This window comes from Telmatherina bonti, assembly GCF_933228915.1.
Source record: "Telmatherina bonti genome assembly, chromosome: 21".
NCBI classification, from domain to species: Eukaryota; Metazoa; Chordata; class Actinopteri; order Atheriniformes; family Telmatherinidae; genus Telmatherina; species Telmatherina bonti.
This window is the reverse complement of record NC_136630.1, coordinates 19,312,503-19,331,535: the sequence shown is the minus strand read 5'-3', so window position 1 is coordinate 19,331,535 and position 19,033 is coordinate 19,312,503. Positions and strand designations below refer to the sequence as shown.

Below are 19,033 nucleotides of genomic sequence, written 5' to 3'. Positions count from 1 at the left end.
TATTTATTACTATATTATTAAAGAGTTGCACACCTTACTTAATTTTTTATGTGGGGTATGAATCAGTTTTTTTGGATGGATTAAGTTATTTATATTTCCAATTGACTTTGGTTTCACAACTACACTTTCGTTCTTGCAATTTTCCTGTGTATATTTGAAGAGTTTTGATTCATCATCAACTCTGAGACATTGACTTTTATGTCATTGTTTCTGTGTGTTTACAAGCACTGAATATTGATCAAAGCAATTACAGGTTTTTATTTTAAACAAAACACGAGATGTCTGTCCCCTGATATGGTTAATATGCATAGATTCATTTTCAAAAATAAAAATAAATAAGTGTGGTTTCAGCTTGTGTCAGTTTTGAATCATTTCAGTACAGAATAGGAGTATTGTTCCTGCCAGCAAACAGGTTTTAGCTGAACTGGGTTAAATAGATACCTTGTAAAAAGTCAAGGTACATTTTAAGGTGCATTTTTCTACAAGATCAAAAATTGCTGCGATTTGATAACTGACTAGATCAGGGGTGCCCAAAGTCAGTACTTGAGGGCTGCGGTCCTGCCGGTTTTCCTTGTATCTCTGCTTCAACACACCTTGCTTCCATCAAATGGATCCAACAGCCAATGAAGTTCTGCACGACGAGTGATTAGTTTGAGTCAGGTGTGTTGGAACAGGGATACATGGAAAACCTGCAGGATTGTGGCCCTCAGGGACCGGAGCTGGGCACCCCTGGGCTCAAGCCATTCAATACATTCTTATTTTGCATGAGCAGTTCATTTTGCCTGCTCTCCCTGTGTTTGGTTTAGATTTTGGGACCTTATAATTACTGAAATAAAGCTACTTAATTATGTTCTCAGCTGCACACAGTGGCACTCGGGTCACATGTTTTACCCTGGCTCATTGTATCTGAATACTACTGTGCGTGAATTTTCAAAAATGCGGCCGAGTGCTGGTTCAGTAAATTACAGGAATGCAGGCTGAGTTTTAGAGAAGCATCATAACAATATAATTTGTGCCCAAGAACAAGTAGGAATGACAACTACTTCTCAGAGGTGTTTTTGGAAACTGATACTGCACACAAAACATAGCTTACCTAAGAAATGTATTTACACCTATAAGATTTGTTTATAAAGTTCTGTCATAACAGTTGTTGATGTACTAGCATTAAGCACTCTTAAATCAAAAGGACCATGTGAAAAAAAGATTCAAGTTTCTGTGTCGGAAGAAGGTCTTTCTTTAGCCTTTTCCTTGATTGTAGACATTCCTTACCACATTTTTATAAGCTGTGCACGCTTGTTTGTCCCCCATTCCTTCCAGCTATGTACCTTTGTAATATTTCTTTCCCACTCTCTCACAGTAGTCAGCTCCTCCTATGGCACTTTGCATTGTTCTGCATTTTTACGCTTGGATTAAGTTAATTGAAGTCTGACCCTGGGTCAGTGGGTATGGGTCATATCTCTGACTCTCTACGATAGGACCTTTGATCCAGCCCCCTGGTGGTCTGCAAGCGTTCAAACTCATGTCGGCTGTTCCGGTCTGGACTGAGATTTGCAAGAGCCCTGCTCCCACCACCTACATCCTCCTCCTCCTCCTCCTCATCATCACGACTTAAGAAGGCCAGCTCATTTTCATAGCAGAAGGTGTTAGAGCTGGGGACAAGGAACTTGTTCTCCACCATGTCCTTGGCACTGCAGCGTGGGGTGGACGGCACCTCGTAGGTTTTGTGGAAGTGAGAATAATCCACCTTATACAGGTTCTTCTCCTCAAACAAGACTGGCTCAAATCTGTGACCCCAAAGGATCTCAGAAGCCAAGTAGGAGCTGCGAGCTTGTGTGGTCATGGCAGTTGCTTCGACCATCCCCTCGAGGATGACAACAATCTCAAAGTCAGCTGTCTCCAAGTCCTGTTTGCTGATCCCAAAAAGAGGGCTCTCCTCATCTATCTCATGCAAAATTGTAATTGGCGAAACCAGGAAAATCCTGTCCAAGCCTTTGTCGAAACCCACATTAATGTCTATCTGGTCGAGAGGAATATATTCTCCTTCATCAGTTATACGAGGTTTGATGAGCTGCGCTCTGACATGGGCCTCTACAATGTGGCTCTTGCGAAGATTCCCTACCCTCCACATAAGACACAGCTTTCCATCTCGCATGGCAATGACAGCATTGTGGCTAAACAACAGTGTTTGTGCTCGCTTCTTGGGCCTTGCCATTTTAGCCATGATGGCGCCTATCATGAAGCAGTCAATGATGCAACCAACTATTGACTGGAAGACCACCATGAAGACAGCCACTGGACACTCCTCAGTCACACAGCGGTAGCCGTAACCTATAGTAGATTGTGTTTCAATGGAGAACAGAAAGGCAGCCACAAATCCGTTGACCTGCAGTACGCAAGGAGTGAAGTTGTCATCTCCGGCTGGGTTATCCAGATCTCCGTGCAGCAACGCGATGACCCAAAAGGCGAGGCCGAAGGCTAGCCAGGAGACAACGAACACAAGAGTGAAGACTACCAGCATCCATCGCCAGCGAATATCAACACATGTGGTGAAGATGTCAGCCATGTAGCGCTGTGACTTGTCGTCCATGTTGGCAAACTGCACATTGCATTGCCCATTCTTTTTCACAAAGCGGTTGCGGCACTTGCGGCGTGTGTGAATCTTGCCATTGCCAAAGCCGTTCATGCCATGCATGGTAGTGAGGCGGAGACCCTCTTCCTCAGATGATACAATGCTGTAGCGGTTGATCCTTCCCACACTCATGCTCCTGAAGACGCCTCCACCTGCAGAGTTGAAGCAGAAGGGCAGGTCTGGAGTCCAAGTGTGTGATCAGGGGCCCCTCACAGCTTGATCACTAGCTAAGCTGCATTTTAGCAAGTCATTTAGGGAGCAGGATTGGAGCTTTGTGTGTGAATCCAATCCCTGTAAAAGTGTCAGAAGAGAACATGTGTGAGCAACATAGTAGCCAAATCACATCATGCACATGTTAGAACATGTCAAAGAACAGAATGGAACCTGAAAAAAGGCCATTCATACATCCATGTCTTACATTTTAAGATTTAGTTTTACTGGTTAGATCCCATTCATGAGATTCTTGCCATACCCTTTGAGAAAAAAAGAAGAAAATCATGGTGGCTTGCTGCAGGCAGCTGCCATTGCATCTTTCCATTAAACATTCTGTACACATGACTTGCTCTTCAATTATATACTTTACAGTGATTGAAAGCAGTTTGAAACAGGAGTTGTGCCCACATCATGTAGAGGGTTTCCCAGGAAACAAAACAGTGGTCAGGTTTTTGTAACAGCATCACACATTGGCAAGTAATTTTGAACAAATTAATATTTTACATCGATTGAACCCTTTGTATGTTCATATTTTGCTTGAGATTTACTGTCAAATAAAGCAGCTGTATTTTCTTTTATCTATGTATACCTCAAGTCCATCTTTGAACTAACTAATAGATGTTGCAGATTTGTAACTGTTTAAATTTAGGGTGTTTTCAACGTTGCCATGACAACTTCATATACATGTTGCAATTCTTGGTAAAAGATCTGCGTTTTAGTATCCATAGATCCAGTTATTTTGGCTACTTTCCGCTCTCTCTGCTCACCATCTTGCCCACTTTAAATCACATGCTTCAAAATCCAAGTGGTCATCACCTAAGGTCCTCCTGCTTTTTGATGTCAAGTAAGTCAAGTGAAGAGCTGGGCTCACATCCCATCCACTTGTGTTAAATGGTCTTTCCTGAGCTCTTTTCATTCAAATTAGAAGGTTGGCAATGAAGACAAAGTCCTCCCTTGCCAGATGCTTATTATTACTCTATTAAATTCTTGACTTGAATGAGGAAAATCTGCTATATTTTGTTTTAATTTTCGTCACACATCACTTGCACTCTGTCAGCAGCATGCTGTGCAGTTATCACACATATAACAGACAAGTTGTGCAGCTTTATGTGTTCTCATGTGGCCCAAATTTGCCATTGTCCTCTCATTGCAGTATTTATATTAGGGGTACTAGAGGGAGTTGTTTGTGTGTGAATATAAACTCCCAAGTGACTTTTGTGTGTGTCACTGATTCATTGGACATCATTTCCAGATGCTGCATACAAAGATGGAGAAAAAGGGGCTCTATTTATTTGACCCCATTCTGTAGAAATTTGTGGTGTTATTGATCATGCTGTGAGGAGGCAGGAAATTCATGCTCTTTTTACTTAATAGTTGTCATCAATGCTATGATGACTTGCAATATTTTGTGGTTACACACTGGAACTTTTTCTCTCATTCAAGAATGTTATCAGATAGGATAATTAAGAATGTTTGTGTCAGGTCGAGAGTTTGAAATAAAGTGATTGTTGATTACATCAGAGCATCCTTCAGATCGCTGCCTCTGCCAGGCATGAGATAACCTGACCAGTGATCTTCACTGCTGTGCCCTGGGGTTAAGGAGTTTTTCTCCAGGGAGCTGGGCTGAGGTCCCTCTGGGTGCAGACAGCTCTTATCGCCTGGCCACATCCGCTGTGTGTCTGCCTGTCTGATTTGGACTCTGAAGACTCACTCATGTGCGTTTCCAAATCCCAAGTGCCCTGCCGTCTGCCACACACTAAATCCCCTCTCACTCGCACCCTTTCAGGTGGAAGTTCTCCCGATCCGGGGCCAGATCTTAAAAGTGTCCCTCAGGGTCACGCACAGACCTGTATCAGGAAAACGTACTGTAGCTAAATCTGCTATTTTTATACTTGCAAAGTATATTTAGCCTTTGACGATATAGCGGTGCACTCCCACAAGGGCACAGCTGTTGATACTAAAAATAGTCATCCTTTCTCTCCTCTCAAAAATGTAAAAAAAAACAACAAAAAAAAAAAAATGTGAAACAAGTTTCTTCATTAATGGTACATGTTTGACTTTTACACAGATAAAGTAAATGTCTTTGCTGTCCTTAGATCTCCCATGTTGAGGCAAAAGGGCTTGATTATATTAGATAACAAAACCTACTCAGTAACTACATTGGCTATGTTATGTAATAGAAATTAATCTTGAGTGTAGACATTGTCTCTGCGTGTCACATTATACATCTCATGTCCTGAGCAGCTCAACACGGTGCTCAGTCTCCTTATCATACTGTAGCCGTGCAGTGTCAGGTGTCCATTCAATTGGATAAATGAAAGTAAAAACCCCCGCAACATCACTGGAGTCATTAGATAAGTGCTTCAAAATCTCAAACCAGGTGGAAAGCCTTTTTCTGTAGCTACACAGCAAGCTCTTCAAATCAGATTTGCCTTTAGAGAAGATGTGAATTTAAGACACATGCAGTGCATCTTAAAGACAAATCTTTTCATTGACAGCTACCACTTTACTAACCAAAAAGTTTAAACTGGAGTTGAATCCCCATCTGATAGACTTGATTACAAACCTACTATGAATCTGAAGTGTCTTTGCTCCTATAAATTGGCTAATTGTCAGCCTCCACTTCGTTGGATATGTACATTACAAACCAAATTTTTTCATGTTATGCTTGAAAAAATACATTTTTGCCAAAAGGAAGAGTTGTTTTAGAGTTGATTTCAATTTTGATTAATGCATCTGAACTTTAATGCCTTAATTGTTATAAATCCAAGAATCAGAAACTTCTGTTCATTTAAGCAAAAAAACAAACAAACATCAGATTTAAGCTGAATTTTGCAGCAACACGTATTTTTTCAGATAATGTAAATATTTAAATTCAGAAATAACTAAAACAGAAATCAGCATTGTCCAAAGAGCATGATTTGCTCTTTACTGAATCGTTTCTTGAATAACCTTTTATGACCTAGCGTGCTGCGTGTGTTATTAGAGGAGTTGAGAGGAGCGGCTAAAAGGGGGGGACGATAAGCCTGCTGCTGATTAGGACGAATAATTGGATGAGCAAAATTATGAAAGGGATTGGAAGAACAATGAAGTCTAGTGGGAGAGAGTACTTCATCTTCAGACAAGCACGAAGGAAACTGAGCTACTGAGGAACTCCGATCTGGGCCCACCTCCCAAGGCCATTGTGAAGGAAGAGCCGAGTCTCAGGTGTCACTGTATTTTCCTATAACATACCACACGGAACTTACATGGTCTCGCGTGACCCACAGGTATTTTCCTACAGAATGTAACACCACTTTAAGACAGCAAGAAAGTATTCTGATTGAAAGTTTGTTCTACAAACTAGCTAAATTCTTGTTTTTGGCTGCAATTAGATGCAATGCAATAATCAGTGTGTGGTCTTTCAAAGTTTTTAATAACTTAGAACCAAACAAGCCTGCAGATTGGTTCCCACTGAATGATCATTGTGTGCCTCATTAATCCTGTTTTCAACTTTGAAATATGTGGACTTATTATATGTACCCATTGACGATGAATCATCAGTATTACATTCACACCTGGTGATTTCAAATTGAATGAAATACTGCCTGGCTAAAGCACACAGGCTTACATGAGTACATGCTAAATGTCCTATTTCAATCCCTGCTGAATCAAAACAGAAATAAAGGCAGAATGAGGTCACTGACCTCTCATTCAACATGGTACGATCTTCATCTTGTCTTTTGTTCGTCTATTTTGCACCTGCACATTGCTTATTTCTTTTATACAGTGACAGAAAAGTGCAGAGTATCAGAAGCAGCTTCAGCAGAACAATGTGAGAGATGTGATGTCAGGAATTAAAAAGATCACCAGCTTCAAGTTAAAGGGGATCAGACTGACAGCAGTCTGGACGGAGCTAATGAGATAAACATGTTCTCCAGTAGGTTCAGTTCACCCACTGCCTCCAGCCCCAACAGACCCTCCATGAGCCCACAGCTTTCCTGTCACCTTCACTCTGTCGCCTTGCAGCTCAGTCATGCACCTTAACACAGCTTCCACATCAGAATACACTGAGACCTCCTCTGCCTCCACTGCTAGCCTGTCTGGCTCCTGCAGGTGAAGAAACAACACTGGATAAAACGGATCCAGAACAAGGCTGCAGGTCCGGATGGTGTCAGCCTCAGGTTTCTGAAGACATCCGAACAACTATGATGGATTCTTCAGCACATTTTCAACACCGGCCCGATTAAGAAAAGAGCTCCTGTGTTGTGGAAAATATTCAACCTTGTTCCAGTGCCTAAAAAAACACCAACAGTCTGAATCAAATGACTAGTTTCCTTAACATCTCACGTCATAAAAGTCCTTTAGAGACTGCTCTTGGATCACCCCAACAGGCAAGGAAACAGTTGCTGGACCCATTATAGTTTGCATATCGTAATGGGTCTGGGGTTAAAGGTGCCATCATCTGTATGCTTTAGAGAGCCCACTTTCATCTGGACCAGTCAGGCAGCAGATTGAGGATCAAGATCTTTGACTTCTCAAGTGCTTTTAATACAATTTAGCTGCTCTGTTATACGAGAAGCTCCATAAATTCCAGCGAGATACCTCCACGAACACCTGGATTTACAGTATGACTTCCTAACAAACAAACCACAGTTTGTGAGACTGACAGGTTGTGTGTCTGAGATAGTGGTCATCAGCACAGGAGCACCACAAAGGACCGAACTCTCACCATTTCTTTTCACACTGTCACGTCAGACTTCCAACGCAATGCTAGGTCCTGCCATCTGCAGAAATGCTCTGATTACTCTGCAGTTAGGGGGTGTATCAGTGATGGACAAGAAGCCTAGAACAGAGAACTGGTCAGTTAGATTGTGAGATGGTGTGGAAACAATCTCCTCACCTTGAACACAAACAAAATTAAAGCGATGCTTGAATTTAGGTGGAACAAGAGTAAACAGAGCACTTTCTACATCCTGGGAGAAGAGGTGGAGGTAGTGGAGGAACAGGAATACCTCCAGTTTCAGCTAGACAACAGACTGGAGTGGAAGTGCAACACAGAAGCATCTCCAAAACAGAACAGAGTGGACTCTACTTCTTAAAGGCGCTAATATCATTCAATATCTGCACTAAGATGTTATAATCTATAATAATACATATAGATAATCTATAAGTGTGTGTGGAAAGTGCAATCTGCTTTGGGTCAGCAGCATCAGAGATTTAAAGAAGCTGGAGAAACTGATCGAAAAGGCTGGTTCTATGCTGGGGATGACTCTGGAGCTGCTGGAGCTGATTCTGCACAAGCTGTTAAAAATAATGGATGATTCTTCTCATCCTCTATGCAACACAGTGAAGAAACAATTGTGTTTAGTGGGAGACTTCGTTAACTCCAATGCAAGACAGGGAGGTATAGATCATTCCTTCCTACCAGCAGCCATCACCCTCTGAAAAAAGTCACTATCTTCTTCATCTAGTTATTATTACTATGTAGTAACTATGTAGCTATTTTTGTATTTCATTTACAACAACAACAACAACAACAACAACAACAAAAAGACAACATTGGAAGTACCTTCTGGGACAAATGAAGAATTCTTTGTTTAATTGTATTCCAATTTATAAACCTGCACAGAGGTATCCTGTAGCAGCATGTAAACTTTTCTCTAGTTTAGGTTTTATTTCTCATGTTAAGGACAATGTAAACAGTAGAAATAGACAATGAAGTGGTTCTTTCACCCATTTTTGTACTGGCTGGTTTTTGTCTACTGGTAGAAGAGTACCTCCAGACTCCTCCAAGTTGCTATCAACCACTGTCTCCTGGTCTCCATTGTCAGCCACATTTAGCTTGTGAACCTTCACCATTTCACATCTCATTTAATCCACCTGTACAGAGGTCGTCCTCTATGGATCCAGGATGGTCATGGCTCTTGCCATGCGTGATAGTTTAATTTGATGATAAACCTGCTTTAACGAATTATTTTGCTCAAAATAAACAGTATAAAGACAGTTAATTATAATTGTCTTTTATCTTTTAAAATAAAAGATTAGACACATATGGAAAAGAAAATACTCTCTGCACGTTTTACATTCATCATTAAATAACATAAAATGAATTAGGCATCATGTGATGATGTAACAACGCTACAGAGATGTTATCACACAGTTTACTGCCTTTTTATTGTCTTGCTCTGCTTTCCTGTCATGGTGGACTGGATTGAAGTTAATGCCTCAAACACGGTAGATTGAAATTTTACTGGTTGAACTTTAACATTTATTGTCTGGTTTTACCTGAATCGGTTGTTTGCCTTCTAGCTAATGTTAATGGTGCACCCTTTAAAATCTCTGGGCTTGTCAATATGAAGCTGTGATGCTGCCCAAATGGCCTTCAGTCTGAGGTCAAATTTAAAGATTATCAGCCCTGGATTATTATTTTTTATCGTGTTTGAATGGAAGCTGCTTTGTCTCTTTGTTACGACTTGACGACACAATTTACTCAGTTTTCATTTGTACCGTTTGCATCACTCTCTGGGATTTAAGTTTTCAGCAACACGGACAAGAGATTGATCAAGATTGACAAAATGTGTCATATTTAAGCTCAATAGCACAGCTTAGTTCAACTCAAACATATTTATATTTATATAGTGTCTCAGAAGGCCTTTAAAATCATTTCTAAAACACCATCTGAATGGATTCCACTAGGCTGATCATGAATGTGCTCCACAGCTGACTAACAAAATACATGTTGTTCCACAGCCAGACATCTAAAAACATTGGTGTGACAGGCATACACACAAGTTTGAGAGAAAGTTTTGTGGTTTTTTTCTTACCTTTATGTCTAACTGTCCTACACCAGGCTGCAGAACTAAATGTGGTGTCTTCTCTCCCAGTGTCCCTGTTAACCAAACTGATGCATTCTTGGCATCTGCCGTTACAGCTACTCCTTCTTTGTGCTACTCGAGTACCCAAAAAAAGCACTCCATCATCTTCATTGCGAGACAAGGACCACCTTTGAATTTCTTCATCCTTGAGCTCTTGTCTTCCCCTCGCTTTCAGGAGCTTTTGTCAGAGCAGATAAAATGGAGTTCTGACCCTGATGAACCTTGGGCCAAGCCTACTCAGCGCTGGACTTGAAAAACAGGTGCAGAGCTTGAAATTGATGTTTCTGTATCTCCATCTTCTGAGGCATTTTCTTCAGCTGGTCTTCTTTACTTTTGATCCTTTAATTTTTCAACCAGATTTTTGTGTTTATAAAGTCTATCTTTCACATAAAAAGCTATCTAATGTCTAATGTCCCCCAGCTCTCTCTATCAATCTTTTGCAATCTGATCTAGTTGGACTGCTTTTCTCTCTCCTTCTCGCTCTCTCTCTGCCTCTCTCTCTCTCTTTCCCTCCCCTGCTTCGTGTGGTGTCACAGAAGCTGCCATTTGCAGCCTCCCTCCCTCTCTTTTCTCCTCCTCTACTCTATTGCACTCCCTATCTTGTTGTCTCACCCTCCCTCCCACATTATGGCACTACCAGTTGACAACAACTTGATGCACAGACGCATCATTCAAAAACACGAGCAGCTCCTCTCCATTAATACAAAGTGGACGGAGGCAGCTTCATGATGAAACAAAAGTATGTATCTTGATTTCCTACATCAAGCTGTTTTGCATTCATTTTGTTCTGCGGTGTAATTCCCAGCTGGTCCACAACGCAAAACATTTCCAAAAGAATATCTGCATTTCTACTTACTATGTTGTCACAAGACTAAAATTTAAATCTTTCAATTTCTAAGGATGATGATATGTACTCCATACTATTTTTGATACTATTCAGGGTGGGATTTTTTTTTTAATTATTTGTTGGTAAAATTAAACACCACAAAATTAAGAACACAACTCAAACAATACAAAAAAAAAAAAATAAAAAAATAAAAAAATACATTGATGAATATAACTAAAGAAATTAACATTGTAAACTGAATGCATTGTTTTAAGCTCTTTTAGCCGGTTGCTCACTGTAATTAACTGTAACTTGACTGTAGTTTTTTTTCCCACAATGTTTGTGAACAGATCAGGTAAATATTCGAACGAACAACAAGCTTTAAGGCTTTTTAGATTATTTGATTTAAAAAAAAAACATTAAAAAAAATTTTTTTTTAAATTTTTGTCTACATTCTACACTAAAGGCCAGATGGGATCACCCAGTGGCCGCTTTAGAATCCGGTCATGGAGCAGGGGTGAACATCTTCTGCTCTGACTCCAGCTGGGAGCTGAGTGCTGGGACTGCTGCTGAGCTGGACCGAGCGTCTTCTGAGTGCTTTTGGACGGGGGAGGGGCCTACGGCAGCACTCGTTGCTCAATGAGCTCAATGTGCTTTCCCATCAGTCACAAAGTCACTAATAACACCAAAAAAAGTCACTAAATTTGTCTCTTTTTTTTGTAAAAGAGTCACTACAGGGGTTTAAAAACTCTCTAATGTCACAGTTGAGTCACCAAGTTGGCAACACTATGAAGTATCAGTGACTAGATTTGTGTTGGTTAAAAAGAGGACACTCTATTAGCAGGTTGTGGTTAAAAAACCCCAATGAGTGTGAAACCCATCTGAGACTATGAGGAAAGAGTCCGTCAAACTTTCTCTACATTTTTGCACTAAAATCCATTTATTTTTATTGATCTATCAACATTAATATTAAACTGCCATTTTTCTTCATTTGAATAATAAAATCAGTAAAGGTTACAACAAACATTTGTGTTTAAACTAAATTAACAACAAATAAGTTGCAAATGAACTGATTTCATGACAGAACATGAGCTTTAAGGTGCAAATCTCCACAGTTTTACTGCAGACATTCAGAACACCAGTAACAGCATTTTATTATTTTCTTTTACTCTTTATTTGTGGCATGTCTGATACATGTATTTCTGTTTCAATGCATGATTACGTTGATGATTGATGTCCTCTCTTTCACTGCCATCTACAACACTGCCATTTACAGGAAGCCAAGATTAAGACCCATCCAACACATTTTCCACTGTCCTGTCGATTTTTCAACTGTACTTTCATTCTTGATTCATCACTTTTCTAGTTTATTCCCTTTGTAAATAAAGTTTATATGTTGTTCTTTTCACTGACCATATTTTCCCTTACTGCAAATAAATGATGCAGCACTTGAAACAACAGGCGATGGAAGCATTGTCATCTGACAGTTTCCAACAATATGTAACTGGGGTCAAACATTGTCCTCGTTCAGTGAACTGGGAAATGTTTTTTTTCCCCCTAATAACAATTACTTAATTAACAGTGTGGTAAATGTCCCATTACAGAGCAGCACTACCCTATGTATGCAGGTGATAGACATTAATTGAATAGATTGTACTACCTAACAACATTGCTTTTGCTGTGTACGATGTGCCAGTGGTAGATGGGAGCAACTTGAAATATTGTTTCTCCTTGTTTGATTACTGTGTATGATATTACTTGTACAGTAAGTGGTTAAATCCCCTTGTAGTAACTAGAATAGGGCTATTGTCAGGTCACAAGGGCTGAAACCAAAATTATGTTTAAAGTATATCACTCACCCACTTGTCAGAATTCTGTTAAGATAGTCTTTGTAAAAACCTTTAATGCTCCAAGTTATGATAGTATTGAAAGCTTGATATGCTTGGACATGGCTGTAACTTGTTTATTAAGGAAAAACAGATAATATGAGCACCAAAATATTGCCTACATTTCGGTTGTTGTATTTTTTTTAAATCAAATTTGTACTGTGATGAAAATTATATTCAAGTCTTAGCAGGTCAGACCTTAAAAACAAGATTAAAACAAAAATCCAACACACTGAACTTTCTGTCTGCATATATGTAGCATATTACAAGTTAGTCAGACTTAAAGGCCTGCAAAGGTATTTTCAGAGTTTTTTTTGTGCCTAATGCTATTATTTACAAGATGGAAAATGAGCAGTTTATCTAATAAAGAAATGTGTTAAAGCTCCTACAACATTTCTTGCTGAGTGTTTTTGTTCCTGCATTTTCCTGTAAAACAGAAGATTAGGAGGTTGACTTTACTTTACGCTAATAAAAAAAAGTCTTTTCTGATTGATCAACTCTAAAATCCTGAGAAAGCACCATCAATTGTTCTGCATTAGGGCTGGTGTCCTTACAACTAGAAAAAAACATTTAACTGGAAGGAAATTAATGATACTGACTGCAAATGAGTCATAAACGTGTTTTCTAAACAATGAGAAATTCTAAAATTATTAAATAAGAATCTGTCATATCGCAGTTAGGAGGAATGAACTAAAAGTAGATTAATTGAAATAATTTCAATTTAAAAATAAAGGCCTTAAAAACACAGACACAACAAAACTCGATGGGATAAAGGAAGAAGAAAAGGGACATGGAGCAAAAGAAAGCGAGGGTAGAACATATACTGAGGGAGCTGATTACTTAACAAGGCACAAGTGTGTCGGTCAGCAACAGATGACCAGATGCAACATGGGAAAAAAAAAAAATCCTGAACTTGAACTTAAAGACAACCTAAACTATAAACCAAAGAACAAACTGAGAAAATAACACCAGAAACAGAAATGCAACAGGATTCAATCCATGATTCAGAAGCTCCTTGATGGCTGAGAAGGTAATTAGTTAGGAAAAACAACAGATCACATCAAATCTTGACTTTGTTCCAATCCCCCCATCCTGAGCATGTATAAAGCAACAGTGATGCTAATAGATAAATAACCCAAACTTAAAAAAGCTTTGACAAAACAGATACTTTTGGCTTCTGCCCAAAAGAGAAATGGGGCAGGTTTACCTCCACAATCTTTAATAAGATTTATTATAGTATTTAAAAAAAGGTACTTTATAAAAGAGCAGAAAATTAAAGGGATGAAGAGTGATGACATGCTCGCTGCCAAATTAAACATTTACTTTAATGTTCAAAATGTTTATTCTGTTGAATTGGAACAAATTAATTGTGAATGTGTTATAATTAAATTGCACATTTCTAACTTGATCATATTGAGAAGAGTAGCCTACTTTCCCTGTATATTGCTGTGAGATCATTTTTTGTGAGTGAATGTCGTAAAAATAAGGAGAATTAAATTTTTTATGTTCATGTGACTTTGACATCATAAACATGGTCTTTGCCCCTCAAAATAATCAGTTGTAAAACATTCATTTCATTTGTCTGAAGTTAACATAAAACTTGCATTCAGTAACCATTATCATGCAAGTAGTGTCATCCCAGTTCACAAGACAAACAATTCTTTGCACCCAGAGTCATTTAATTGTCAAAAAAATGCTGCTCAACTGTGAGACCAGATGAGAGTAATGTGACATTTTAATAAGAGTCAGATGCAGATCTGCTTTAAGGCCACTATACAGAACCAGACTAAAAATTCAGACGGTATCCAAGAAATGTTTCAATTGAGTGATTGAATCAAAGTTTGCAGTTTGTTTTTTCCTCTGGAGATAAATCCAATTTTCCAACTTTCTAGAAAACTTAGTTAGCTTCTTTTGTCAGAGTGGCACAAAACATAAAAAACGCCCTGCTCTCTGCAGCAATACGCACAAGTATTTAATGTTGCTCTGTTGACCGGGCCAGAACCTCATGTGTCTTTGTGACCTGTTTCTCTAATGACAGACGGTGTGGGTTGAAAATATCATGCTACTGGGTGCTGTGTCTTATTACAGATTGATGCCTTTCACACTTGTCACCAGTGACTAATCAACCACAATTTGACCTGAGGATGCTTGTGTACTTGTGTGCATGTGTGTTTGATGGCATTACATTACTCCCGAACCAGGAACCCTTCTGTCGAAAGAAATTCAATCATTAGAATGATGCCAATCATTATCAGCACGCTCTCTTCCTCTTTAAAAAGGTTTTACATATAAAGAAAGATCAGTTGTCAGTGTTAGCACTGAAAACCGGTCTGGTTGTGGCACTAAGTCTGTAGCATTCTCCAGCGTCTCTGATTTTTTTTTTCTTTTGCCTTAAAGGTTTTTTGGGAGCAAGCTCCAGCTTTTTCTCAGTCACTGCCACCATCGAGTACTGCTACCCTTGTCAGCTTCTGAGTGTGACAATATCCTCAGAGCTGACTGCCTGCTTCTCTTTTCTCACATCTTCTCAGAGAAGCAGTCATCAGTTAAACGCAAAAAAAGATGACAATTAGTAAGGGAGGGGGTTTAAAGAGTGAGAAGTTTCTAAATACAGCCATACTGGCTTGGCGCCAGCTTTTACCAGTGATTCATCAGAGCAGGAACCCTCTGTCTCTCTCTTTTTCCCTTTCTCTCTGTGCACTCCTGTTCTTTCTTCCTCCCAGCCTCTGATTTCAGGGTTTTGAGGGTGATTTGCAATAGCCTGTGTGCAATCATCACCAAGCTATTGTGTTTGGCCAAGGACGTCAACTAATGGAGCTCAAAGCCTCCTTTTCAGGCGTCTCTGGGTCTGTGTAGGCAACAGGTACAGTACTGGTACTCGTATAATGTAAGGCCTTTGGCGGCATAGTGCGGCAAGCTTGGAGAACAGTAGATCACAAGGTTCACACATCCACACTGTAAACCCCGTTATGTAACTGCACCATAATCACAGGTGGCTTCTCAGATATCCTTTGCAAGTCTGTGTCTAAATGAGAGGGCTTTGCCTCCCAGGGAGATGGCTAAGTGGGATTCACTGCTGCTTCCATGGCTACAGGTATAACACATTTATGACTATTTTCAGACCAATAAGAGCTTCAAGAAATGAAGCGGAAAGATAAAACAAGACTATTACTGCAGACACATGAAGTATCGCTGTATTTTTGCAACCTTTTGTTGACCGGTTGTGGAATGTGATGGAAAATAGTCAAATTTAACTACAAGAAAATACTGGTAACAATGTAAGTTTAAAAAACAGACTAGATGGGGTTTGAAAATAAAAATAGAAGTAACAGGCTGGTGTTTAAGCAGCAGCTGGGAGGGGAGAGTAGAGAAAAGGAGGAGTTGGCAGTAACGCGCTCTCACCATCGTTCTGGTTGTGTGCAGCAAGGTGTAATTTGCATTAATCAGAAGGGCCCTAAGAATAAACTTTTCATAATCTCTCTGGTGATACTGACTGTGGCATTTCATTTTTTACAATGACACTCGCCTAAGGCGGTCACTGCACAGGAGCTCTGTTGACGTATTGCTGCTGACAGCTCGATCTCTCTCCATCATAATCAAGAAATACCATCTTAAGGGTTTTGGCACACAAAGGGGAATATAGAGAGGGAACACTTGCTCCGGTAGTGATGGGTAATACTTAAGCTTAATCAAATCAGCATGTTTGGCTCATTCTAATTTGGTCAGAGACTCATTTAGGGATGCTTCATAATTCGGCTCTCATGTCACACTGAGTGCTACTAAAGATAATGAATTCTACACTTTTTAAACACTTTGAAGCCACAGTTACATACTGAGAGAGAATCCTCCTCTGCTTCTTTACCTCTCATCTAAACAATCATTTGTCTCACACTAATGCATCTTATTATTGTGCAGATGCCCGGAAGAGCCGTGAACCCCCCCCCCTTGCCTCCTTGTTCAGCTTGTCACTAAAGCACCCCAATTACATTATTCTCTGAGACTCCTTTCTGATGCAGCTATTTCAGGCTTTGGAGCCATTTCTGTTCATTTCGTTTTTGCAACTTCAGTTCTCGTCAGCAGGGATCAGCAATGTGATATTACCGTAGTACTGGCTGAAACAGTTGTGAAAAGGCCTTCTTGTTCTTGGGCCAGCTGGTTGTTGTTTAGCAAGGCAGTTGTTAAGTGTGTACGTGTTGGATTGTGTGGTGATATTTTACATAAAATTAGAAAAAACAAAACAAACAAACAAAAAAAAGACTCTCAGAGTGAAAGCATAAAGCCGTACTTTGTGTGTGTATTTTCTTAGGTATTAATTCTAAGTTTTGGCACCATCGAGGACTGTAAAAGAGAAAATAATATCTTTTTATTCGTTAAAACATGCATGTCACAAATCTGCTACATAAAGTGAGTGATCTGCTGGCTGTCACCTGCCATCAGGCTGTAGCAGTTAATCCCACCTGATATTTGTCAGCCAAACCCACATCTCATTTTAAAAGAGGTTTGACACTGGTAGATTTCTAAATAGAGAAAGTAAATGTGTCCAAGAAAGCAGCCTTCTGCAACACCTACACTGTCACAGTCACAAGAGCCATGTGAGGAGAGAGTATAAACGCTTTATATTCATACACCTTTGGTTAACAGCCCTCTTTCCCCACCCCTCACTGTAGGCGGCTGGTGCTGCTTTGAATCCAGGAAAAACACCATGATGTATATTTGATCTGATGGACATTTTACCAGCATTTATTAAGGTTAGTCAGTCTTACATTACGGCAGTGGTTTCCAAACTTTTTCTGCAGGGCCCCGTTTTCATCGACGACAATAATGTCGAACCCCCCCCACCCCCGTCCCGTCACATGAACCATACTAAGAAATGCCTCTTTAGTTTTAGTAGCTGTATAGTAGGAACTTTAATTAAAACTGTGTCAGTAGTATTATCCATTCTTCAGTTTTAGAGTGAAACATTTTAAACCAGGAATCTTTGCAAACTACTTTAGGTGAGTGGAGTTTTCTACGAGACGGATGCTGCTTCAGTAAAACTACTTTCCTATATTTGATAGTTGGGTCGTTGATTTCTAAAGTAACCTGCAGGCTTTTCATCGTGTTCAGGATGAAAAGTCCCCAAGTGGTGTTGTAAATTGTTTGGCTTCATTATATTAGATGATAATATTTTGGTACATGCAAAGGACCGAAGTCTCATTGTTACCCACCATTGGTTCTTACTATTACTAGTCAAGCAGGGACAGATATGCTCCAACATATTTTGTTCTCTTTTTTTTAATTACTTGAAGTCGCTCTTGGATCTAGGATAAACTCATCATGACCAACACTTGCACACTATTTTCCAATCAGCTTACATGCAGGCGCTTAACAAAGGAGTAACAGGCAACCTGACTGACTTGTTCATTAAAACTGTATTTAAGGATACCACAAGCTGCAACACTGAACTGCCTAACTGATAAACTAAAATGGATTTAACAACAGTGGCCATTAACTCGCCCATAAATGAAGCCACTCGTTTTAGTTTAGTATATATACATATATATATATATGTATATATATATATATATATATATATATATATATAAATATATATATATATATATATATATATATATATATATATATATATATATATATATATATATATATATATATATATATATACATATATATATATATATATATATATATATATATATACATATATATGTGTATATATATCCAGAGTCCTCGCAGCCACCCCTCTTCCTGCCGACTCTGACCTCTGCTCCAAACCAAACTACTGTGTTGATCAGAGTCATACAGTCCTTTAACATTAACATAAAGGTATTATTTACCCAGAAATTTTTCACATTTCAATTCTACATTTCATTAGACAGACATAGAGCAATTAGTTTTAAGGATTTAAATATCAGTGAACCAGCTAATTAAGGTTTTGCATATAAATCATTCATGTTTTTTGGTGATTATTGTCACTGAAGGGGAAACTTTTCCCGGTTTGCACCCTGTAAGGCATGATATAAACATGAGGAGGGTTTATATCACAGCTAGTTTGAAATTTAGCTCCTTGCTGAATGTGACAACTGGAAGCTTGCCCTGTGCACGCTGCAAAGCTTAGTGACAAAGTCAAGGACATACTAACTTAATGTTTTTATGAGGTGTTAGGCCACTACATGCCTTTTGAACTTATCATCTTTATTTGATACTTTGATCATGGCAAAGTGCAATATATCCCCTCAGACAGCACAGGAACTGTTCAGCGGGAAGGTCTTTGTAATGTATAGGGTATAGAATGTATCCTACATCCAGAGCAACTGTGAGTTGATAACAGTGAACATTTTCTTCAGGTCATGCCAGAAAAAAACCCTCAGATGCCGCCATCAGATCCATTCACTGTAGGGGTCCAGCATTCAGGTGTATGCCAGGTGTATCTTTTTGTGTGACACATGATCTCACCCACTTGTGCACTTATGCATTCATCTTTGTAATGAGGGTTTATGCATGCAGCCCTGCTACAATAGTCTCTGCGTAATTGTCAACACACTGTTCTAGCTGATGGTCTGACGGCTGGTGCTGCTTTGAATCCAGGAAAAACACCATGATGTATATTTGATCTGATGGACAT

General features: G+C 39.3%; 1 protein-coding gene across 1 annotated transcript; it reads right to left on the bottom strand.

Moving 5' to 3' along the window:
- Positions 1-1,450: 1,450 nt before the first annotated feature.
- Positions 1,451-2,761, bottom strand: kcnj12a (potassium inwardly rectifying channel subfamily J member 12a; the record flags this gene model as incomplete). The annotated part of the gene is made up of 1 exon (XM_079260832.1): positions 1,451-2,761. One exon carries the CDS (start codon positions 2,759-2,761, stop codon positions 1,451-1,453), a length of 1,311 nt encoding a protein of 436 aa, XP_079116958.1.
- Between the last annotated feature and the right edge of the window lie 16,272 nt (positions 2,762-19,033).